This window comes from Belonocnema kinseyi, chromosome 6 (genome assembly GCF_010883055.1).
Source record: "Belonocnema kinseyi isolate 2016_QV_RU_SX_M_011 chromosome 6, B_treatae_v1, whole genome shotgun sequence".
Taxonomy (NCBI): Eukaryota; Metazoa; Arthropoda; class Insecta; order Hymenoptera; family Cynipidae; genus Belonocnema; species Belonocnema kinseyi.
Window position 1 is genome coordinate 65242410 of NC_046662.1, and position 27194 is coordinate 65269603.

Sequence of the window (27194 nt, forward strand, 5' to 3'; positions counted from 1 at the left end):
CGAAATACAGAAATTTTCAACCAAATAGTTGAATTTTCAACTAATGAAAAAAAATGTTTAACTCAACATGAAATTATTAAATTTTCAGTTAAAAAGTTACATTCGCAAAAGAAATGTCAACAAAATAGTTGAATTTTGAAGCAAAAAAGGGTTTTCAGTGGATATTCGCGAATAGCGAAAATCTTGAAAAACCTTTTTTGCTTCAAAATTCAACTATTTTCTTGACTTTTTTTTCGAATGTCATTTTTAACTGAAAATTTAATTATTTCATGTTGGGTTAAATTTTTTTTTCATTAGTTGAAAATTCAACTATTTGGTTGAAAATTTCTGTATTTCGTTGAACCTGTGTCATTTCTGATAAATTATTAATCTTATTGGTCACTAATGCACCTTTTTGGCTGAAAATTTATTTCTTTAGTTGAAATTTTTAATATTGGGTTTAAAAATTCATGTATTTTGTTAAAAATTATTTTTTGTAGAAAATAAATTTTTTCGGTTAAAAGCTCATTCCTTTTGTTAAAAATTTGGCTATTAATTTGAATTTTCAGTGAAAAATTAATGTATTTTATTAATAATTCATCTTTTTGATTGAAAATTAATTTCTTTAGTTGAAAATAATATTTTTTTAAATGACAATTTTTTTATCTGAACATTTAACTATTCTATTTTTTGTTGAAAATTTATATTTTTTTTATAGACGTTTAATCTTATTGATTGAAAATTCATCTGTTTGGAAAAAATGCGTTTTTTTGGCTTCAAAACCTAAACTTGTTTGTTCAAAATTTTCTCTTTTTTGTTTGAAAAGTAATCCGGTTTGGTCAAACATTTAAATAATTCAACTATTTAGTTGAAAATTTATGAATTTTGTCAAAAATTCGTCTTTTGTGGTAGAAAATGAATTTTTTTGTTATAAAAATGCAACTGTTTAGTTGAAAATCATTTTCCTAGCTTGAAAATCTAACTCCTTGGTTGAAAGTTGAAATACACTTCAGATTTCATAAAAAATTCACGGAATTTAAAAAATGTATGAACTTATTAGGAGGTTTTAAGGGATTCCAAGAATATCAACCAATTTTGAGGGACATTCAAGGATCTTAAGGCTTTTCCAAATATTTTAACTAATTTGAGAATTTCGGAATTTTTAGGAAATCCAAATGATTTCAAGCGATTTAAAAAATGTCAAAGAAATTTGTAGGATTTCCAAAGATTTCAAGTTATGTTTAGTGAAGGATTTCAACGATTTCACGGGATTTCAAAAATTTGTAGGGATTTAAACTTTTTTTTTTTAAGAAAGTCAATAAAGAATTTAATTTAAATTATATTAATTTAAGGGGTTTAGAATGCTTTATGCATTTTTTAAATAGATGTTTACTTTTTCCAAATATTTAAATAGATTCTAATGGATATTCTAAAGGATTTCAAAAGATCAAAATAAATTAGAAAAATTAACTAATAGATTCAAAACTTATATAAGTATTTTGTGGAAAACTAGTCTTTTTGGTTGAAAATTTAATTATCCTTTTCGCTTAAAAATTCTACAATTTGATTGAAATTTTTTTCTTGATTGACCAGCTCGTTTTCACATTTAAATTCAAACTGAATTAATATAATATAGTAAGAAAATATAACTATTTTTTGCTACGAAATAAAAAAAAATGTCGACAATTCCGCAATTCTATTAGTCATATTTCTCGGCTGAAAATTCAACTGTTTGTTCAAAATTCATCTTTTTGGTTTGGGAATTCAACATTTTTATTGGAATTTTCTTTCTTGACTAACCAATTTTTTTTTTAATTCATATCTGTGGTTTAAAATTCATTTTTCTCTGTAGAAATTTTCACCATTTTCAGTTAAAAGTGCAATTGTCTGGTTTCCAAATTAATCTGTCTTAGTTAACAACTAATTTTTTCATTGAAAATTCAACTGTTTTGTAGAAGAATCTTATTATCGTCTCGAAAAATTAATAATTTCGTAGAAAATTGAATTTTTTGGTTGAAAATTGATGTATTTTGTTGAAAATTCGTATTTTTTCATAGAAAATCAATATTTTTTGTTACAAATGTAACGGTTTGGCTTTTTTTTAATTTTAAGTTAAAGCCTTCTTTTATATAAACTATTACATTTTTTAAATTCATCTATTTAGTTTCAAAATTCAATTTCTTGGTTAAAAATTGAACATGTTTCTTAAATGTTAATTTTTTGTTTAAAATTCGTTTCGATACAAAATTCATTTTTTTTAGAAAATTCGTTGTTTTTATTGAAAATTAATTTTTCAAATAAAAATTTAACTTCTACCATTTTGACTAAAAACTAATTTTTTTTTGGTTTCAAAATCCAACTATATATTCGGACTATCATTAAATCTATTGTTTAAGCTATTTAGTAGGGAATTTATGTAATTTGTTAAAAAATCGTCTTTTTGCAGAAAATTAAGCTTCTTAGTTGAAAATTCAACTACTTGTTTAAAAAAAATTCGGTGTTGAAAATTAATCTTTTTGGTTGAAAATTAAACTGTCTGTTTGAAAGTGTCTTTAGTGCATTTCTGAGGATTTAGTGGTTTCGAGTGTTACACAAATTGGTGACGATATTTCAAGGAGATGAATTATTTTTATCCAAGACCTTGGATAGATTTAAATCTGTCTAGCAAAGAGTTAAACATCACATTCCAAAGAAGTATAGCTTTTTTTATTTTTTTCGAAAAATCGAGAAAAAACGGAGAAAGGACGGGAAATTTTATTCATCGTGCAAAACCCGGGAATTTTATTCAGTGACGGGAATTTTTCTCTCGAATGTACGATATGCAAATTAAAAGTGGTTTCATATATTTTATTACTCTAATTCTCAGATGGAACAGGGGATTTGTGAGAAAAAAATCATAATTCTCATTTGGCCGCAGATTAGGGAAAACTTGGAAATCAGGGAAAAGTCAGGGAATTTGAAAAAACTTGCAAAAGTCAAGGAATTTATTTCCTTTTTTAAGTTGATTTTACATGACGATTATATTTTAATTTACAAATTTTATTGAACATTCAAGAATTTGGTCAAAAGTGCATCGTTTTTGGTTTAAAATTCATGTATTTAAATTGAAATTTCATCTTTATCGTTAACAATTCACCTGTTTCGTTAAAAATTAATCTTATTGGGGGATTTTTTTTTAATCATTATTGCATTATTCGTTGAAAATTCATGTTTAAGCTAAAAAATTGAAGTAGTTAATTAAAGGCTGAATACATTGTTAATTTGTAATTTGTTAAAATTTTAATTTTTGAATGAAGTTAAAGAAAGATAATTTGGAACAGGGAATTTCCTTGAATATTTATAATTCTTACTTTGGGACAGAGAATTTTAGTAAAAAATTAAAATTTTGAATTATTTAGGACAGGGAATTTCGATACAGAAATAAAATTTTTAAAGATGGCACCGGGAATTCTCGTAAAGAATTATAATTTTGACTTTAGGACAGGAAATTTCGCCAAGAATTTTAATTCTTACTTTAGTACAGGGAGTTTCCGTTAGCAATTATAATTTTACTTGGTACAGGATTTAAAATAGAGGATTTTTAAAATGAATATAATTGTGACTTATGGCATTTTTTATAAGAATTATGATACGGAGTAAAATGTTTAAAAATCTCTTGAGATGTTTAAAAATCGTTTGAAATTAATAAAAATCATATTTCAAATTTATATTCCCTCTAATTTTGAACACCTCAGTTTATTAAATCAAGGTTTAAATTCGGATTCTTTTTAATATTCTTTGTTGAGATTGAAGCGACGGCAAACTCATAAGATTTTTTTTTTAATTTACGAAGCAACAAATCAATTGTCAAATCGTTAAAAAGAAACTTGCAAATTAAAATTCTTTTCCATCCTTTTCAATAAATTAAAATAGTTTTGAAATTATAATTTAGCTTTGAATTCAACGTTTTTTAAAATTATAATTATATTTTGATATCAAAGGGTTGACTGGCCTTTGAATTCTGGCATGAAAACTGAGAGAAAACTATTTTTGACGGTTGTTTCACAAATGACCTCACGTGATCTTTTTTGAATAAACACAGTTCTTATGTATTTCATTTTATACATTCCACAAAAATGAGTCCATTTTTTCATGTCACGTGGATATTTTGTGAATTAAGAGACTGTACGTATATTTATAACAAAATTGAATATAAACTGGTTTCTACTAAATACGATGCGAAAATATTTGGTTAAAGTATAAATGTTGCTCGTATATTTATTGCTAGAAAATCTATTTGCACTATTTGGGAAATAGATCTTATGTTTGTAAAAGTTAAAAAAAATGCTCGTGCAGATATTATTACATTTTATCATACTTGACTAAACTTTACTAGATGAATTACATTTTTAAAAATAAAATCAGAATCAGAAAATAAAAATATCAGAAATATGTTTTCTACTTTGAAGACTTAGAAATTGTAATTTTTCAAACAAAAAATATATATTTTTCCATTTGTGAATTTTAAATGTTATTTTCGTTCATCTTAGATTTTTGCTTCAAACTTTAAATTATTCTTTATTACAAAAATATTTTATTTCAGACATATTTTGAGGAATAATCAAATTATTTCTAAATATATGGACTATATGGCTCATAAATAATTTGAGATTGCTTCGTTTTCCTCGAAGATGCCTTATTTTCCATTATCGACCTTTATTATTTCCGTCTACGTCACAACGTTTATTGACACGTGACAAATTTGCTTACCTATCTATAAAAAAGATCTGGTTCGTAAACAAAATCCGATTGAATAATAAAATTAGGCTTTGAATCTAATGTTTTTCGAACAAAATCAAATAAAAATTTCTTTAACAATTGTTTATTACACTTATTTAATATTTAAAGTGTGATTTTCCTTTTTTTTTGTGAAATACAAATAACTTAAAAAAATATTGACAATATTTCTTAGAAACAAACTTGTTGAATTCAATGTACAACCCAGTAATTAAAACTGATTACCACACTTGCTCTATTGGCCGAGGATCGATGTCACTGATGGATTATTATAGTTATTAGGCTTAACAGGTGTGGAATTAGTCCCGATAAGAAAACGTAATTTAGAAATAGTAAATTAAATCAATATTAGTTAATAATAAATTAAAGCAGGCAAAGTGGAATTCATTTGAAGTTTAAACATTTAAAATTGAAGCTTACACAATTTGTAATTTGTTTTTATTTCAAATGCGCAATAATTTACACAAATAGAATAATACTTTTCAATTGAGCAATTTGAAATCAAATGCCGTTAAATTTAAAAATAACAAATTTTAATCTTTAAAAATGGAACATTTCTCAGATTTGTGGTTAAAAAATATAAATCAACAATATAATGAATCACTAAATTTGTAAATGTTCCAAATTATATTATTGTAAACAAATTTAAGTTAGAAATATTAAAACTGACCGATTAGACATTTTTCAAACTGATAACTTTTCAAATTATATGTTTAATTATTTTGATTTCAAGTCGATTCAAAGTAATAATTTTTCAATTGTTATTCCGTTTTAATCGAAGATAACATTGCTGGCCATTTTTTTCTAAATCAAATGCCTTTAAACTGCAAAAATGTAAATTTTGACATTTTTAGACATTGAAATATTAAAAATTGAACTTTGTTTAGAGTGGTTTCATATTAATTAGGTTTCCATTGTTATGCATACACTTTATACATGAAAAGTCAATATTTGTAATTGCTTATTTTAAATGAGCATTAAAATATTTCTAAATATTGAAAAATTGATCTTTTTTTTTACTAAAAAATTCCGATTTGAATGGGTCAAAAGTGGAATCTTTTAATCTGAAACAATATTTGAAGATCATTTATTAATTTGAAGTTATTATAAAATTGAAAATAATTTATAAAGTTTAAATCAGGCTTTTATTGTTCAGTTTAAAAAATAATTTATTAACTTATATATTCAGTGGATTCACTGAAAAAGTTTTTTATTTAAAAATATTGAACTAAAAGATTTTTAATTTTTTAATTGCTCAAGACTTCAAAGCTGCATTTAAACATTTTTAAATTGAAAATGTACTCTTATAATGACAAGTTTTTAAAGTAAAAGGGTTTAGAATTATGCGTTTTAAATTAATGCTTTAATATTTGGAAAATTTATCAATTGAAACTAAGATTTAAAAAAAAATTTAAATCGAACTTTTTAAAATTGCATTATATCATGCGTGATATGATCATATTAATAAACATGACATTTTCCTTTTTTTCAATTTATTTGATTTTCGAGGCTACTACTTTGAAATTTTTTAAATTTTGAATGCTTTATTCTTAAATATTGCTTAAATTTCTAGCCCTTAAAATTAATCTTATTAAAATTTAACAAAGCTTTCATTTAGTAATCAGTTATAACATTATTAGCTTCAATTTATTATTTAAACATTTTTTATGTGTTAATATTTAATTTTAATTTTAGAAGCTTAGAACTTTGAAAAGTTTCGCTTTGAATGATTGAATTTGTAGTTAAGTTTTGAATACTTCAATTAAATTCAATAAAAACGTTTGGCGTGCAATTAATTTTCAATAAGTATTTTGTAAAGTAAATTATTAACAAAATATATTACTGAAACAATATATAGTTGAAGAACCTCAATATGAAGAGAATTTTTAGAAACAATCCCGTAGCTTGAATTCAATTTTATTTCAAAAAATATTTTGTTTGAAGGAGAAAACAATTGAAATTAATTTTTTGGGATTAGCCAGGGAATTATTTAGGATGGTATGAAAAAGCATAACAAATTTCATTATGTAGTCTACGAATCAGTCCTTAATATGCAATTTTATAATAATTTATTTATCATTTTAAACCAGTATGAAATTTTTTTTAAATAGAAGAAACTAAACACGCGCGTAGCGCGCGATTGATTTTTTTAGTTAATAATAATTATTTACGTCAAAATAGTTTAATAAAAAATAAGACTTTTTTTTTTGCAGGAGAGAATTCTATTAATAGAAATAAAATCTAATCGACTGAGATTGTAAATTGTTTGATTAATTGCACTTCGCCTGTGCTTCATCTGATCACCAAAGCTATAATTTAACTTCTAGTACTGCATACATAGCTTATTATTGAGCGGAAATTACTGCGGAAATTGGCTTTTTGAATGACAAGTTATTCTCACTTGTGATCGACTGTAACTTATTTGTTTATATCTCTCTAACTTTTAAACTTTTAGAGTCTGCAACCATCTCATCAGTTTAGCCAGAAAACAATTAATTCTATTTTTTTTAACTTGAAAGTTAATATCGGGATGGCTGCGGGTCAGGGAAACCCTGGAAATCAGGGACAATTGAGTAAGGGAATTTTGTTAGGGATCATTTTAATATATGTATTTTAAATTATTCTGTGATGATTATATTTCCGAGCTATCAAGGTATTTTAATAAATTTTCCAGGATTTCAGGAAATGTAATCAGATTTCGTGTGAATTTTACAGGATTTAAAAATATTTAGAAATATTTTAAATAATTCGTTAACAAAAATTGAAGGATTTCAAGATTTTCAAGTTTTTAAGAATTATAGAAGATTTAATCATATTTTTAGAAATACCGCGCAATTTTTTAAACTTCCAAGGAATTTTCAATTTTTTTCGAAAAGTTCAAAAGATTTTACATGAATTTAAATATTTTAGGGGATTAAAAAATATTCCAAAAATTTAAACAGATTTAAATCGTTTGAAGGGATTTCGAAGAATTTTTAAGATTTTAGAGTATTTTAAAACCTTTCAAGGCATTTTTAAGAGATTAAAAGTTTTTTTTTGGAATATCGAAAGATATAGATCGATTTTTCAAGACCCATTAGGTTTTTAAATATTTGAAAATTTTTTATCAAATTTCTGAAGACTTTAATGATTTAATGAGATTTAAAAAATATAAGATTTCATGTAATTTCATGGGATTTTAAAACATTTTAATGGATTATAAGAAAATTTATTAACCAGAATTGAGGGATTTCAAAGAATTTTATGTTCTTAATTTTTTTTTAAGATTTTAGGATATTTAAAAGAATTCCGTGTAAATTTCAATTAATTTCAACAGGTTGAAGGAATTTCAAAGAGTTGAAAAGGTTTTAGGGTATTTTTTAAAAATCTCAGGAAGTTCCAAGTGCTTTAAAACTTTCAAAATATTTTACACACTTTGAAATATTTTATGGCATTTTAAAAGATTCCCATAATTTTAAACAGATTTTACTAATTTGAAGGGATTTTGAAACATTTTAATGGATTTCAAAGAATTTATTGATAAGAAGTGAGGGATTTCACAGGATTTAAAAACATTCATTTTTGTAAAGGAATTTCAAAAGATTCCAAGGAATTTTTCTATTGATTTCAATCATTTGAGCGAATTTGAAAAGATTTAGAATATTTTGTGGCATTTAAAAAAATTTCAAGGCATTTTAAAAATTTTAAGGGATTTCCAAGGATGTTCAGGGTTTAAACCAAATTTCTTGTGGTTTAAAATATTTGTAACCTTCCAAGGTATTTTATCAGATTTACTAGGACTTTAATGATTTTAATGAATTTAAAAATCCTTCAGGTATTTTAAAAAATTTTCCAGGATTTCAAAAAATATCAGATTTCATACAATTTTACGGGAATTTATAATGTATTATTGGATTTCAGAAAATATATTTACAAGAAGTAAGGTATTCCGTAGGGTTTCAAATAATTGTTGCAATTCATTTGAATTCATTTGTAATTCAACCTGAATTATTTCAAATTTTTTGGACTCTTACATTTTTTTAATTCACTTTAATACTTCTAAATGGACTTAAATCTACTCAATTTAGTGGATTTTCATTAATTTTAAAATGTTTTTGTTTAATTCTTTTTTTAGTTCACCTTGAACTCTTAGGCAACTCGTTAAATTAATTTGAATTCCTTTAGATTTTTCTCAAATTATTTCAAACTAATTGAATTGAATGAATTCCTTCATATTTTTTAATTGTTTTCAATTCACCTTCCCTTTTATATTCACAAAAAATTTGATCAAATTCTTCTCATTTCCCTGCAATTCCTCTAAGCTCACTGCAATTCTTAGGGTGGGCGCTGGACCGGAAATCCGGGAATTATATGAACCGGAAATATTTTAAGAATTTTTAGAATTTAACGATGAGAATTAAACCATTTCAATAGGAAAGTCTTAGTAGTTAAAAAAAATGATCACCCGAATGAAACATTATACATTATTTCCAGTTCTAAAATAACTTTAAAATAATATATTCATAATTTTTTTTATTTACTTTGATTATTTTATTAATTATTATTAATTAATTATTATACTCAAATTTATTAAATTTCAGATATTGTTTTATTCGAAAGTTTGAAAATTTTTAATTAAACAAAATATCAATGCTTCATAGTTAGAAAAATGTTTTACTGTTTATTTAAATTAAAATCAGTAATAAGAAAACAAATAATTAAAACTAAAAAAAAACTTTGAACGTTATAATTTTATTAGTTCTATTTGAAAACTTATAATTTGTAAGTAAAATTGTTGAATTTTGATGTATAAATAAATATTGAACACCTTTTATTCCTAGAATAAATTCGAATAAGTTGAAGAAATATTTCGAAGTATTGAAAGGAATAAAAAATTAGAAGCTTTGTGAGAATAGTTAAACCCTTCACACGAATAAAAAAAAAAGATTGTCTTAAGATTCCTAGGAAAATTGAAAATTATTTTTTATATTTCCAAAAAACAATTTTCAGAGAATATTTAAAAAGATTTTCAAAATTGTCAAAAATGCGTCTGGAATGTTTTTAATTTTGCAGGATTTAAAAATAAATATAGAAAAAAATCAAATAATTTGAAAACTGTGTAGAAGTTGTGAAAAAAATAATGTAAAAATGAAAAAATTTAAAACAATATGTAGATTTTTAAAAATTTTAACATAAAATTTTGAAGCTTTTTAAGAATTTTTAAGCTTTTTTAAATAAAGATAATTTAACTTCTAATTTAAGAAGTTCTTATTTTATTTAAAATGATTTGCATCTCAGTTTTTATTACCAAAAATGGAAACATTTTCAGCTTTAAAGTTCGAACTTTTCAATTTCATTAAGTAAAAAAAATGTTTGCGAACCTTGAGAAAAACGAGGAAATGACCGAGAATTTTTTTCTTTGATTAAAACGTTTACCCTGAATTTTACTGAAGTCACTGGGATTTTAAAGAAAGTTTCCCATTCATGTTAATTCTGTTTAATTTAACTTTAACTGGTTTGAAATCTTATAAATTTACCCTAAATTCGTGAAAATTTTACTGGAATCTTGATGAATTTTAACGAATTCTTTTAAATTCCTTTGAATTCTTCTATTTATTTTTCATTGGTTATTTAGTACCGAAAAGTAAGGTAGTTTGGAAATCTGGATTTTAATTGTGAATCTTTTTCATTCTCATTTTGCATAAAATTATTCATGTAAAATGGATTTCGAAGTCTCTTTTTTAAATTTAAATCTTTTTGCATAAAGCTATTCATAAAAAAGTAGATTTCTTTTCGATCTTAAATTAAAATTAAGTATGTGACTTTCACTTTTTTCAAGAAAATTATGAAAATGAATTTTTTCGGCCACCCTTTTAATTCTAATGTGTAAACTCACTGTTTGTATTTGATCTTACAAAAATAATTATAAATTGCTGCTAAGGGAATTTCGACCTTCACCTTCAGTTTAGGATTAATAATCTGCATAACGTTAGTACTCGTTAGAGCTATAGCAAGCGGGACGTGGAAAATTAATTGCGCAATTAGTTGTAGTCTGAAATTCCACAATTTGCAGAGTAACCATTCCCGAGTTAATATTCGTAGTTTATTTCGAGTTTTACTTTGAAGCAATTTGGAGAATTTGTGTTTGTCAAGGTTGTTTATTTATAACAGTGGGATGAACGTAGAGTACAATTTTGCATACGTGAACACGCAAATGCCTTAAATTTCTTTTTAGACAGTTGAAATACATAAGCTACTCGTAATTCTTATTCTGAACTCTGGTTTCCTTGTTCTTTTATGGTAAGAAAAGCGTCGACGTTTGGCGTCGTTTCAATATCGATCAAATGTCCTCTTTGCCCTGACTTGAGAAAATTAAAAAATAAAATTTATTGAAAAACATCGATTTTTTAGCTTTCATCAAACATAGTTTTCTCATCGAAGATAATTTTTTCATCAAACATAATCAGGGTTGCCGTTTTAATCAAGCAGAAAAATTCCCGGAAATATCCCGGGTTTTCCCCGATCTGCTGAATTTTTTTTATTTGCAGTATTTGCAGAATTATAAAATTTCCGAACTGGAAAATTCCCGAATTATAAAATTTTCTTAATTGGGAATTCTCGAGTAATAAAATTACCTAATTATGAAACTCCCGAATAATAAAATTCTCGAATAATAAGATTTCCGAATAATAAAATTCCTGAATAATAAAATTTCCGAATAATAAAGTTTCCGAATTGGAAAATTCCCTAATAATGAAATTTCTGAATTATATAATTTCCTAATTTGAGAATTCCCGTATTATGATATTCCCGAAATATAAAATTTCCAATCAATGAAATTCACAAATTGAAAAATTCCCGATTTGGAAAATTCCCGAATAATAAACTTTCCGAAAAATAAAATTCCTGAATCGGAAAAGTACCAAGTAATAAAATTCTCGAATTATAAAAATTCCGAATAATAAAATTCCAGAACAGTTTATAATATTACCGAATTATAAAATTACCAAATAACAAAGTTCCCGACAGAAAATTGCCGAATTACAAAATATCTGAACTAGTAAATTCCCGAGTTATAATAGCCCCGAATTTTAACAATTAAAACCAAAAATCATTTAAATATGATTCATTTATTAAAAATATAATCAAATAATTTTTGTTACAAAAATTATTTTTAATGTTTAAAATTTCTAAGAAAATTTGTATTTTAGAAACTTTAAACATTAAAAATATTTTTGTTATAGAAATATTTATAAAAATATTTGATTATTCTATTTTTAATAAATAAATCAATAACATTTATTTTAAAAAATGTAAATGTAAAAATGTATTTTTATTTTTCGGGAATTTCATGATACAGCTCAATTTTTACGTTGGTATATGCCAATTGTTTAATTTAATACATTGATTGATTTTTAATTTTTAACGCTGGAACTCCAGCTGAGGTATTATAAAAAATGACAGAATTGCAAAATGAAGCATTTTGAATTTGAAAAAGTTCGAAATAAAATGCATTAAATTTTTAAATTTTTATACTTGAGAAAGCTAATTAATTTCGATTCCGTGTCTCCTGTATTCGCAATTGAGTTCGAAGCATCTAAAAATTATATTTATAAAAAGGTGAACAAATTTTTTCCACGAAGATAAAATCAACTAATTTTAATTTTTGTAACAAAATGTCTTGCTGAGTATGCTTTCTGTACTTACATTTTAAATTTTAATTGGAAAAATTGAGAAAATTGTTAAAAGCACTTGTTTCCAATTAGATTGGAAAACCTGATTGGATAATAATCAAGGAAAAAGAAACGGGTTCGCTATCTGAACCAATTAGAGATCTTGTTTTTTACAAAACACCCTCTCTGGTTTCTGGGTTAATTTCAATCCTACTAGAAATGACGTTTACCACTTACGATAACGCATGCTCAAAACCCATCACCCTGAGTACTTAAAGAAGATAGTTTAGTATTATAAAGCAACAAAATTTAATTGAAACTTTTTTGAGTTTTATATGATTATAATTTCTTACAGAAACTAATTTCAAATTCTTTAAATTATTAACTGTATTTCGAAAGTTAATCGAAAATGAAAAGAAATTGTTGTCAAAGAGAAATATTTTTACCTACATTAAAGGGCCAGTCTTCTACTTTAAATAAATGTCTTCAAAATTAAATAGATTTTTCAAACAAAACATTAAAAGTTGAAATGAAAATGAAATTACTTTATTTTTATTTGTAAATTTTATTTTCAAAATGATTTTTATTTTAATTCGTTGCAAATTAATAATTTTTCCATTGTTATTTGTACCTAATTTTTTTTAGATCACTTAAAATTTTCCCAGAATTCGTAATAAAAGCTTTTTATTATTTTCAAACCTTTCAAAATCCATAAAAAGCTTTAAAATCTTAAAAAAGGTACATTCTCTTTTCATTTTTTGAAATGTTTTGAAATATTTAATTATTTTTAAACAATTTTCAAATTTTCTGCATATATTTTAAAATTTTATTATTCCTAAAACTCTACAAGTTTTAATAAGACCTGCAAAATAAATAATGCTTCAAAATCTTTCAAATTAGTTGAATTTTATAATTTTAAAGTCTTTTTTTATATTCTCTCTAAATTAATTTCATTAAATAAACAATCAGGTTCAATTTTCCTAGGAATCTTTAAAAAATTAATTCTCTGGAAACGATTTAAGGTGCTTAAAAAGGCTCTTAATTTTTACAATAAATCTTCCAAAACTACATTTTGTTTTAGCCTTTTCGAAATACAAATTTTAAAAAGAAAAGAATAGTCTTTCCAGTTCCGAAAAAAATAACGAAAATCGAGTCCCTTCCAACTCGATAGAAATAACAAAAAAGGCCTCTTCCAATTCAGAAAAAAAAATGAAGTACAAAAAAGTCTCCCTTCCAACTCAATAAGAACATTGGATTATTTTTCATCTAAGTATTTATAAAATTTCGATAAAAAGAAAGTCAATGTTCATTTTCCGTTTTCCCCGGTCTCAAAAAATTCCTAGGTATTTCCTGGTTTCCCGATTCAGCGGACGCCCTATCTTCCTTAAATCGTTCCTAATTTGTCTAGGTATTAAGAGTAGGGTGACCGACCAGATGGCTTGATCAGAAAATGAGGACATTGTCGAATTTCTCCTCCCTTCAACTTCTAATTTTCTCCGCCCTGAATACAATTTAATTTATCATTATTATTATACCATTAACCCATATTCTTTTTGGGGTAAGCATTACGCACTCGGTGAGGAAGGGAAAAAATTGCACGAGGCGAAATAGGTGGGGGGGGGGGTATTTAGATTTTTAGATGAATCTAGAATTCCCGTGTTGTTTATTTAAATAACACGTTCTTCCCAAAAAAACTGGTTCGGCCCAGGTCGCTGATCAATTTCTCTAGCAGTTACCCCAGGCGAAAATCTTTACAAAGTCATCATGTAAAGCTCTCCACTCGGCATGAATTTTCAACTAAAGTGGAGTCTTTAAAAAAAAATAATTTTCAACCTAAAAGATTAATTTTCTACCAAAAAAAGGTGAATTATTTTTCAGATAAAAAAAACGTTTTCAACCAAAAATTGAATAGTTATATTTTCAGTTGAAAAAATTAATTTTTAACTATAAAAAAATTCAACGAATTAGTTAAACTTTTAACCAAAGAAATGAATTTTCAACTAAAAAGAAATCTTTAACAAAAAGAAATCATTTTCAACCAAGAAGATTAATTTACTACCAAAAAATGAATTTTAAATTAAATACAAATATTTTTAAATAAAAAATACATTGTCAACCGAAAATTCAATAGTTATATTTTCAGTTTAAACAATTGATTCGTGGCCATACAAAAATTCAATTAATTAGTTAAATTTTAAACCAAAAAAAATGAATTTTCAACCGAATAGATTCATTTTTTAATAAGAAGATTAATATTCTACTACAAAAGACGAATTTTCATCAAAACCTATGCATTTTCAACCAATCAGTTGAATTTTCAACTGAAGAAGATAAATTTTCAGTAAAAAATTTAATTTTTAACAAAACAAAAAAAAATTGCAACAAAATAGTTTAATTTTCAAAAGAAGATGAATTTTTCAGCAGGAAGATTAATGTTTTACAATAAGAATAATGAATTTTTATATAAAAAAGATCGTGTACCAAATAGTTAAATTTTCGACCAAAAGGATAAATTCTCAACCATAAAGATTAATTTTCTATCAAAAGACGAATTTTCTACCAAGGAAGATAAATTCTCAAAAATTGAATAGTTATATTTTTAGTGAAAAAATTAATAATTTGTAATCACAAAAACGAATTTTCAACAAAATACAGTTAAATTTTTAATCAAATTAATTAATTTTCAACAAAGTACATGAATCTAGAACTACAAAAGATAAATTTTCAACCAAAAATGGAATATGTAAATTTTTAGTTATAAAATTAATTTTCAACTAACTAAAAACGAATTTACAACAAAGTAATCAAATTTACAACAACAAAAAAGGTTTTTGGATTAAAATGATCAATTATCAAAGAAAACAAAATTATTTTTTTAACAAAATAGTTCCACTTTCAAGTAGTTGAATTTTCAAAAATAAAAAACAGTTGTATTCAACCAAAGGGGACGAATTTTTAACAATTTAGTTGAAAATTCTTGATAAAAAAGATCATTTTTCATCCAAGCAGTTGCATTTACAGCCAAAATTAAAATTCGACTAAATAGATGAATTTTCAAACCAAAAAGACTAAACCGAAAATATTTCCTTTTGTTTCTAACAAAATTATTGAATTTTTAAGAAAGTAGTAAAATTGTATGTTAATTTTAGAGGGTGAGTTTATAATTATAAATGATACAAATAACTTTTTCGAGGTTATCATTTTTACTTAAATAATTGAGTACAATCTTCAAATTTTTAAAAAGAAGTTCGATGTTTTAATTTATTTTTAAATATTAGTAAAATTCCAAATTGAATGGAACAGACCACACACTAAAAATCGCGAATATTCATATGCAGTCATGAAAAATCAAGACATATGTATGACAAAAAATCAGAACGTCTGATCACTGTAGTGTAAACCAGAATTTTTCAAAAATTTTCAACATTTCAAAATCAAAATTGTCTAATAAGTTTAAATTTCCAAAAATGTATGCAAATGAGAATGATATAAATATAAGTGTACCTCTTATTCTGGAATTTAAAATCGTCTCAATTGCGCTTACAAGTTTCAAAAAGCAATGAAAAGACTCAGTTTTATCTGAGAAAGAAAAGTTTTTTAAGAGGGTGAAATCGAGCGCCAGAGATAATAAAAAGATAGAGGAAAGTGGAGCACAACCCTCGACTTGATCCAGAGAAACTTCGCACTCAAATTTTTTTATATAAGGCTACCGGCTATCCAATAGTACTATATATATTACATTATATATACAGTTACACACATCTGTATTGAATATATATGTATGAGTATAAAGATGACGTCAGAAGCAGGGAATCTGCGCGAGAAACATCCCTTATAATGAAGCAATACTCCGTGAGTCGCTCCGTGAGACGGTCCCTCGTGTATATTCTTCTGCGGCGACCTGAAGAATGGTTGGAGAACACAGAGTACGATCAATTAAAAAAAGTGTCGATTAATTACTTCTCAAATCTCGTCACTTCATTCGTATCGTTTTGTTTCGGACTATTGTTTTTTTCCTGATTTCTCACATATTGTGCGCAGTATTAAGATAGTGAGTGACATGGGAATTTTGAGGGAAATCAGGTAGCTTCAGTGGTGTAATAGGGGCGAGGGGGGGCTAAAAACTCATATTGGTTGCAGGGAGGGGGGGGGGGGGGGGGGGGTGTAAGTGGAAATTCAGTTTCTAACTTCGATAACATTTAGAACTTAAACCCAATAAAAAAATCCAACTATATTTTTGGATACAAGTTTTTTTCTTCTTGAAAAGACTTATTATATTTTTGGTTCGGAATACATCTCGCTTGATTAAAAATTTAATTATTATTGTTTCTAAAATTCGTATCATGTTTGGTTGAATGTAAATTTTATTAAATGACAATTAAACTATCACATTCGTGGTTACCAATTTATCTTTTTCGGTAAAAAATTCAACGATATTTGGTTAAAAATTTATCTTTTTCAGTTGAATGTTCAACTTTTTTATTGAAAATTCGTCTTTCTTGGTAAAAATTTAATCTGCTTGATTGAAAATTTATTCTTTTTGGTAAAAAAAAATGGTTAGAAAATTAAACTTTTAGGTTGAAAAATAATATTTTTGTTTTGAAAATTTAAATTTTTTGCAGATATATCGTCTTTTTTGCTTAAAAAGTAAATAACTTTGTTGAAAATTTATGTATTTTGTTCGAAATTCGACTTTTTTGTTAGAACTTTAATCTTCTTGGTCGAAAATTCATTTATTTTTTTTAGAATGTAGCTATTCCATATTCGGTTAAAACTTTATCTTGAATATCGGGTAAATTGGAAATTAAACTATTTGGTACAAAATTCATGTATTTAATTGAAAAGTCCTTTTTTTTGGGTAGAAAAATTAATCTTGTTTGTTGAAAATTTAACTTTTTAATTGAGAATTTAACTTTTTAGTACAAAATTCATATATTTTGCTAAACAGTCGTTTTTTGGTTAAAGAATCAATCTTAATTGTTGAAAATTCAACTTCTTGGTTGAAGATTTAATTATTTAGTAAAAAAGATCATACATTTTGTTAAAAAATCGTCTTTTTGAGTAGAAAATTATTCTTGTTTGTTGAAAGTTCAACTTTCATGGTAGAAAAGTAATCTTTCTTAGTTGAAAATAAATTTTTTGGATGAAAATTCAACTGTCATTTACAAAATGTGTCGTTTTGTCCTAAAAATTCAAATATTTGATTGAATTTCAATCTTCTTTATTCGAAAATTCGACCGTTTGTTTGAAAATGCAACTTTGTAGGCTTAAAATTCAACTATTTGGTGAGAAACTGACCTATTTTGTTAAAAATCTAATCATTATTGTAAATTTAACTATTTTATTAAAGTCGTCATTTTTAGTCGAAAATTATAGAAAATTCATCCTTTTTGGTTAAAAATTTATCTTTCTTTGTTGAAAATGAACTTTTTTGTTAAAAATTCAACTGTCTTTAAAAAAATTCATCTTTTTGCCTTGAAAATTTTACTTTATGTTTAATTTTTTAACTTTTTTTTTTGAAAAGTCCTCTCTTTTATTGAAATCTTTATCTGTTTGGTTGTTAATGTAACTATTTGGTTGAAATTTTTTGTTGGTCTTTGGAAAATTCTTTTTGTGTTGAAAAATCATCTCATTGGGTAGAAAATATTTTTTGGTTCAAAATTCAACTATTTTTTTTTTAATTTAAGATCGAATAGAAATCTATTTTTTTTTATGAATAATTTCATGCAAAATGAGCATGAAAAAGATTCACAATTAAAAACGAGACTTTCAAACTACCTCACTTGTTGGCTCATTGGAGACAAAAATAACGAAAAAAAATTTTTTTTAGACAAAAAAACAACCAAAACCAACCTCTCACTTTTTTATTTTCCCCGTCTTTTTTATACTACTAGTGAACCAACATGTTTCAGGGCCAGTTTAGACCCCCTCGTCAGAGATTATTTATAGGAAAACTAGAAGGTATTATCAAACATAATACCTGCAATTAAAAACAGATATACATGTATAAATTTCTGTCCTTAAAAGAGGTTACCTTACCTAATTTTGTATTTATTTTTTATAATAAGAATGAAAAGCAATAATTTTAACTAAGAAGGAAAGCCTTTCTGTCGAACCCAAAATTTAGTTTTATTAATTAAAACATCCTGACATTTTTAACAGGTTCTCACAAATTATCGATGATAGTTTATATAATTTCAACAAATTTTCCCGAAAATAATAATATATGAAATTCGATCTATTTCTAACTAATCCTACTTAATCCTGATTAATTTTTTTGGAACAGATCGAATTTTGAATATTATTATGGTCGAGGAAATTTTCACTCGGTACACCACAACACTAATTAAAATCCTGTTGAAAGTCAAAAACACATTCTCGAAAATTGAGGAAGTTTATTTAATATATATTAAAAAAGTAAAAAATTAAAAGTTAATGTATTAGAAAGATAATCTTTCACAAAAAAGGATGCCACTTAATAAACCTGATTGGCTACGAAACTGCGTCAATATGACTTTTAGTGACTGTGTTCAATTTGTTTATCTATTAAAAAAGATTATGAATTTCTCCACCATCAATTTTGTAAATAAAAAATTCCAAATAAGTAATTTTATTTCTTGTTAAAAGAGAACGTAGCTCTAAATGATTTTTTAATACTGGAAAATAATTAGGTTCTTATAACATTTTGCAAACACACTATAATTTGTACAAATTTAGAACCTTTTTATCATTTTTAAAGATTTTAGTAGATTAAATTTGTGCATCACTGAAAAATTCCGAAAAAGAAAATTTGCGACACTGTAAAAATTCCAAAAAAGAAAATATTCATATAGAAAATTTCCGAAACTATCATATTTGCCGGAATATAAAAATTCCAAATTTGAAAATTACCAAATCATAAAATTTTCGGCGGTTAACAATATATTTCCGAATTTAAAAAACTTCCAATAATAAAATTCTTGACAGAAAATTGCTGAATTATAAAATATCCGACACTAGGAAATCCCCGAATTAAACAATAAAAAATGTGTTTTTAATATATATTATTTATTTATTAAAAATAAAATAATGAAATATTTGATCAAATACATTTTTTATAATCAATGTATTTTTTAAATAATTTTTTAAATTTAAATCAACATTGATTGAGACAAATACTCTATGCAATTTTTTTTTAAATGCATTGTAGTTTTTAAAAATTATTTCTCTTATAATAAATATCTTGTTATTTTTAATTGTTCTTTTGCATTAAGAAGTATATTTTCAATTATTGTTATTATAAATTTAAACAATAATTGTATTTTTTATTCAAAAATATGTATTAAAAATAATTTTTTAAATTGTTCCAATTCAATAATTTTATTGTGTCCAGAATTTTGCAGTTTCGTATATTTTATAATTCGACAATTTTCTGTCGTCCCTTTAATATTAATATTATTTTTAAATGTATTACTGGAAAATCCCGAAAAATTAAAGTTCATAAAAAAATATATATTCTAAATATAAAATTCAAGAAATTATAAAATTGCCTAAATATAAAAATCTCGAATTGGGAAAGTCCTGAATAATAAAATTATCGACAGAATATTACCGAATTAAAGTATACGTAAATACTTATACGTAGTATACGTAAAAATTACAGTATCGGATATTTTATAATTCGGCAATTTTCTATCAGCAATTCTATAGTTTGGGAATGTTCAAATTCATGATTTTTATATTTCGTCAGATTTATAATTTCAGAATTTTTCTGATTCGAAAATTTTATTTTTCCTGGATTTGTCAGTCATCCTGATTTCAAAAACAAATTTAAAAGGTTCAAAAAATAATTTTAAAAGATTTAAGGAGATTGAATTTATTTGTAAAGATTTCTTGAAAAATTAAAAGTGTTTAAGATATTATTTCAAAAGATTAATTTTAAGATTTCAAAATGTGACGAAAAAGAATCTGAAAGATTTAAGACAAGTTTTGTAATTTTGCAGGATTTTAAAGAACTTTAGTTTAACTAAATTTCCAAGGATTTCAAGAGAATAAAAAAATTCTTAAGATTCCTGGGAATATTTCAAATGATTTTTTATTTTGAAAAATTAATTTTTAAAAAAATTGGAAAAGATTTAAAAACATTCCAAATGATTTCCTAAAATTTTAAATCAGAATGTAGAAGATGGTAAATCAAATTCTTCTTACAAATTTTCTCTTTTGCAAGATTACAAAAATTGAGTAATAATTTGCTTAAGTCTAAGAGATATGTGGACATTTAAAAACATTTAAAAATAATAATAATCTTGGAATGGTTTAAAACAATTTTTAAACCAAATGTAAATTTTTGAAAATGTTGTAAAAAATGTAGAAGCTTTTTGTGAATTTTGAAAGATGTGAAGAGGATAAGAAAATTTTCTTAGGATTCATGGATAAATTTCAAATGTTTTCTTTTTAACGAATTGTATGAGAAAATTTAAAAAGATTCTAAAAATCTTTAAATTATTTTCTAAAATTTTGAAAAAGAATGTTAAAAATTTTAAAGCAAAATTTAAAAAAAATCAAGTAAGTTAAAGTGATATTTACAAGTTTTTAAACGACTCGAAAGAAGGTGCAATTTAAATAAATATTTTAAAGGGATCAAGAGTATTCATTTTTATTATTTTTTTATTTCAACTTGAATAATTGTATTATGTTTCTAGAATATCTTTAATCGCAAGGTTTCCCTAATTAAGTTCAATAATTAATACAATTTTACTCTGTTTAAACATATTTGCAAGCAAGTTTATTTTTAAATACGTACTCTAAATGAAATTCAAATAAATTATTTAAATTTATCTGCGAAGAGGCTTCTTAGGGAAAAAAATTCTTTCAATAACTCTGTAAGTCTAAATCTTTTTATCATTCTCTAGCTTATAGATATGTTTTTCTATATGCGAATAGAAATTTAAAATATACTCTATCATTGTTATTTTCGTTTCGTCAAAAAATTTCTTTCGTAAAAACGAATTAATCTTGATTAAAAGATTCTTTTTTTTAAATATATTCTAAAAATATTTTATTGATCAATAAAATAGTAATAAATTCAATATTTAATTTAATTAAATACATTTTATTTAACTATATTTTGTCAAAATGGAATGTATCCAAGTTGAGATATCTTCACTGTGTGTTATGTTCATATGTTTTTTAAGGTCACTGCAAGATCAATATTTTAGTAGTTCCGTCATGTGTCATTAGGCTCTGATGAGAAAAAACTTCTCTTTACGTTACATTCTTGTACACGTAGACTAGAAAAAATTGGCTAATTACTGAGACTCTAATTTTTCTTAAGAGTTCCCATAACTGTTTGAGATTGTAAATAAATTTTATGGCCTTTTCTATAAATAGATAGGATTTATCTGTTTTCATCGTTTTTTGAAGTAAAAAGTATCTACGATTTGTGTTCAATTAATTTTTTATACACAAAACTAAAGATAAATTTTGATCAGAAGCTTAAATCAGGGTGGGTGGAAAACTGCATTTTTATAATTTCCTGATTTTCCCTAATTAATTTTCATTTTTCCTGACAATTATTTTGTAAAGTCCGAAGTTCTAATCTTGTAACATTTTTAATATAGAGTCTTTTATAATTGGACTAAAACAGTTTTAAAATTGATTATTCTCAGCAAGCCACAGCAGAAAAATTTACTACATATGACTCATTTTTAACCCAAAAGCTCTTTTGAATTTGGAACAATTCAAAAGAATTCAAAAGAATTTAATGAAATTAATATTAATTGCAAGTGAATTTGAACAAATTCAGGATGAATTCGTAAGACTTAAAAAAATTCGTCATCAATTCAAAATAATTCAAATGAATAAGAAAAAATACAACATTTTTAGATATTTTGTTTTTTGTGAATTTAAAGGAATTTTTGAGGGAAATATGAAGAATTCGACGAAATTCATTAAAATTCAAGCGAATTTAAAACAATAAAAAAATTTGACAAAAATTCTTAAATTATGTAAATTTGAGATGAGTTTGGGAAAATTCATGAGAATAGGAAAAGAATTGAATTTATTTTAAAAGAAATCAGGATAAATTAATAAGAGTTCAGGATGAACAAAGAATAAATTCTTTGAAATCCATTAAAATTCTTTAAAATCATTGAAATCTTCCGAAATTCTTAACAATCGCATGATAGTTTTTTTTATGCCCCTTAAAATCATTTTAATGGTTGGAAACCCCTTGAAATTTTTTAAGTACCCTAAATTATTTTAATTTCTTTTAAGTCCCTTCAAACTATTGAAACAAATTTGAAATTTCTTAAAATATCCTAAAATCTTTCAAAATTTATAAAATCTCATGAAATCTGATATTTCCTGACATCCTGTAAAATTTATTAAAATACCCTAAATTTAAATCCTTTGACTTCCTTCAAACTTTTTGAAAGTCTTGATAATTCCTTGGCAGTTTTAAAAGTACCCAATATTCTTTAAAATCATTGGAAATGCTTCAAATTATTAAAATCTTTTGACATCTTGTAATGTTCTTGGAAATTTCTTGGTATTTTGTTTGCAATACTTTAAAGTTTTGATCATTTGGAATAACTTCAAATTATTGAAATCTAGTATAAATAACCTAAGATAAATCTTATATAATATTGTAAAAAGTATGACATTTCTACAAAACAGTTGATTTCCCAAGCCGGAGAAAATAAGTTCAACACCAAAATTAATTTTTAATTGAATAGTTAAATTCCCTATAAAAATACGTAGAACTTTCAACGCAAAAAATACGGATTTTCAACAAAACAGTTAAATATTCAATAAAAAAGGATGACCTTTGAAGAGAATGGTTTAATTTGTGATAAAATAATTAAATTTGTAAACAATCCTTTAAAACCTTTTTAAATCCCTTAACATTTTTTAAAGCTATATGGAATTCTTACGAATTTTTAGAAGTACCCTAAAATCTGTAGAAAAATTTAAATCCCTTTAAATTATTAAAATTAATTGAAATATTTGAAAATCTTTCAAATCCGACGAAATCCCACAATTCTTGTAAATAAATTCTTTGAAAACCCTTACAAAATTTTTAAATCCCGCGAAATAGCGTGAAATCTAATATTTCCTGATGTCTGCAAAATTGATTAAAATACCTTGAGAGCTTTGAAAATCACTTACCAACATTGAAATGCTCGGAAATCTTATAAAATATCTTCGAACCTTAAAAAAATTCTAAAATATTAAAGATGCTTTGAAATCCGTTAAAACTTTTTAAAGTTCTTGGTAATTGCTTGGAGGTTTCAAAAATACTCTAAAATTGAAGTAATTCTTTGAAATTCCTTTAATTTACTGCAATCTGTTGAGAATTTCTTGGAATATTTTTAAATGCCCTGAAATATTTCAAATCCTTAAAATCTTTTGATATTTTGTGAAGTGCTTGAAAATTGCTTGGAATTTTTGTCAATGCCCTAAAATCTTGAAAATCATAAAGAATCTTTTAAAATGTCTCAAAACTTTTTAAATCTCTTTAAAAAACTTCCTTCTAATTTTTAAAAATAACCGGAAATCATCTAAATCCTTTGTAATCCTGCAATTCTTGCGAATAAATTCTTTGAAATCCATTAAAATATTATAAAATCCTATGAGATCTGACGATATTTACTGATGTCAATGAAAATTTATTAAAATACATTGGGATCTTTTAAAATGCCTTAAAATATTCCAAATACTTTCCAATCATATTTTGTTAAGATGTTGAGGATTCCTTTGAATTTGTTTAAATGCTCTAAATCTTTAAAATGCTTTGTAATTACTTCAAATGAATAAAATCTGTTTAAAATATCCAAAATATTTCAATCTTTAAAATCTGTTGAAATCTCATAACAATTTTTAATGCTCTTGAAAATTCCTTCGAACTTTGAAGAATACCCGAAAATCTTTCCAAGATTTTTAAATTCCTTAAAATTATTGAAATTATTTTAAGATTCCTTAGAATCTTTTAAAATATCCTAAAGTTCTTTCAAATCTTTGGAAACACCATAAAATATTTTAAATTCTTTGAAATTTCTTGAAAATTGCTGGGATGTTTTAAAAATAACCTAAATCGGTTGAAATCCCCTGAAATGATTACAATCTATTAAAAATTCTCAGTAAACTTTTAAAGCTTTTAAACGTTCATTGGAATTTTTAAAAATACCCGAAAATATTTTTTATTCGTTGGCACCTCTTTTTAATTACTTAAATCTATTAAAAATTCCTTGGAATCTTTTAAAATACCTTAAAATATTGCTAATTTTTTTTAATACCTTGAAACTTTAAAAATTTTAAACTCTTTAGAATTTCTTGAAATTATCGATATCCATTAACAATTTCTTGGAATCTTCTAAAATATCCTAAAACATTTCAAATCCTTTCAAATCTCTTGAAAATTTTTAAAGTTTATGAAAATCCTTTTTGTTCTTAAAAATACTGTAAAATCTCGAAAATTTGTTGAAATCCCTTCAAATTATAGAAATCTACTAAAAAATTTAAGAATCTTTTTGAATGCTGAATTTAATACCCGATTTGGGGAAAAAGTGACTGCGTTGCAGCCCTGGTTATTTTTGACAGTTACTTATAACATTTAACTGTGCAATTTTTATTTTGACTTGACGGAAATTTGTTATTCGATAAGAAACTTACAACTTTTTGTTGTTAAACTTTTCCATGATACCATTTTTTCTAAGGCTTTGAAATTCATTAAAAGGTTGTAAATCTATGTAAAAACTAACTAAAAATAATTTATTAGTGGGTTAAAGTAGCCACAAAATTTTTAATAATGTCATAAACAAATTAATTAACAAAAGTAATTTTTTCGTGATTTGTAATGATTAACTAATTTTCACCCATAGCTTTTTTATAAAGTATCTGAGATAATTATGTGCGCTTACAATAAGTTAATAATAGCTAATTATTGCCAATTATTTAAACAATTTTTATAAACAAATGCACATGTTGACAATTTTTTGATGAAAAGGCTTGATTTTTTTCTGCAGAATCAACTTAAAATGTTCTTCCTAAGACTCCTTGCTATCATATTTTTAATGGTGGCCAAAAAATTTTAATTCTTTAAACAATTTTTATAGAAAAATGCACATTTTGACCATTTTATGATGAAAAGGCTTGATTTTTTTTGCGGGATAAACTTAAAATGTTTTGACTAAGATTCCTTGTTATCATATTTTTCATTGTGACCAAAAAATGTTTATTATTTAAAAATTTTTTATAAACAAATGCACCTTTTGCCCATTTTTTGTTGAAAAGACTTAATTTTTCGCGGAATCAACTTAGAATGTTTAGCCTAAGATTCCTTGCTATCATATTTTTCATAGTGATCAAAAAATGTTCTATATTTGACCGATTTATTACACGATTGGCTTTTATTTGTTTTCAAGTCTAATTGATTTTGGGTCAGGATTTTTTGGTTTTGCGGTTTATATATATGGGGTTTACGGGAACATGTATGCACACGTTTAAAGTTTAAGTTATTTTTATGTAATTACATATCTTTTTTTACGGATAATGCGTTAAAGCTGAACCAAAAATTTCTGTTCAAAGAAAACCAAGTTTTCACCGTGTGAACTTCTACCAGAAGTTTTTCCAAACATTAAAAAAAGAAAATTACGATTCATGAATATTTTTTGTCCATTTTCGGCAAAAAAATCTTTGCTATCATATATCAGGTCACTATAAAAAATATGATAGCAAGGATTCTTTTTCAAGATATTTCGAAATAATTCCGCAAAAAAAATGAAGCCTATTAATGAAATAATGGTCAAAATGCGCATTTGTGTATAGAAATTGTATAAATAATTAACATTTTTTGGTCACTATGAAAAATATGATAGCAAGGAGTCTTAGGCAAAACATTTTAAGTTTATTCCGCAAAAAAATCAAGCCTTTTCATTAAAATGTGCATTTGTTTATAAAAATTGTTTAAATGATTGGCAATCATTAGCTATTCTAAATGAATTGTAAGAGTACATAATTATCTGAGATACTTTATACAAAAGCTATGGTTCAAACTTAGCTAATCATTGAAAATCACGAAAAAATGACTTTTGTGAATTAATTTGTTCATAACATTATTGAAAAAATTTTTTTACTCTAACCCACTAATAAATTAGTTGTAGTTAGTTTCTACATTTATTTATGACCTTTTTTTAATGAATTTCAAAGTCTTAGAAGAAATAGTATCATGGAAAAGTTTAGCAACAAAACGTTGTAAGTTTCTTGTTAAATAACAAATTTCCGTCAAGTCAAAATAAAAATTGCACAGTTAAATGTTATACCTGGAAGCCTTACGGTCAATTCTAAAAAAGAAAAATCAAAATCCGTTAAGAATTGCACTGTCAGTCGATTTTTGTGCAAAAAATTGGCTTTTTCTCCCACTGTGCGGCGGCCACCTTATCTAAATCTGCTATTATAAATTATACAATTTTGTGTATAGAATAATGATAATCAGCCATGTCATTTTTTTAACTTAGAGGAATTTGTTAAAAGTATATAATTCCTAAAAAAAAACAAGAATATTTCGTTTTTTTTTTATTATTATCAAATCACAATAAAATAACAGTTATAAATAATATTTACCAACGTTTCGATACAGATAAGGGTGAATATTATTTTTTAATATTCTTTTATTGTAATTTGATAATAATAAAATTAAAAAAGACAAAAGAAATAAAAAATCATCTTTTTATTTTTGTCCAGAGATTTTTTTTGCAGGGGGAAAACTTTTTCTTTTTTAAAAGGAGATCATTTTTTTAGGTTAAAATA

General features: G+C 24.5%; 1 protein-coding gene across 3 annotated transcripts in view; it reads left to right on the forward strand.

Moving 5' to 3' along the window:
• LOC117174155 (cAMP-dependent protein kinase type I regulatory subunit) overlaps positions 1-27194 on the forward strand; it is a 55665-nt gene that overhangs the window by 15124 nt on the left and 13347 nt on the right. Inside the window, exon 1 of one of the 3 annotated variants that reach the window (XM_033362972.1) lies at positions 16223-16333. The exons of the other annotated variants lie outside the window; for them this stretch is intronic. Within the exon in view, the coding sequence (XP_033218863.1) occupies positions 16316-16333 (18 nt within the window). The 5' untranslated portion in view covers positions 16223-16315. Of the gene's footprint in view, positions 1-16222; positions 16334-27194 lie in introns of those variants that run through there. 3 annotated transcript variants of the gene reach the window in all.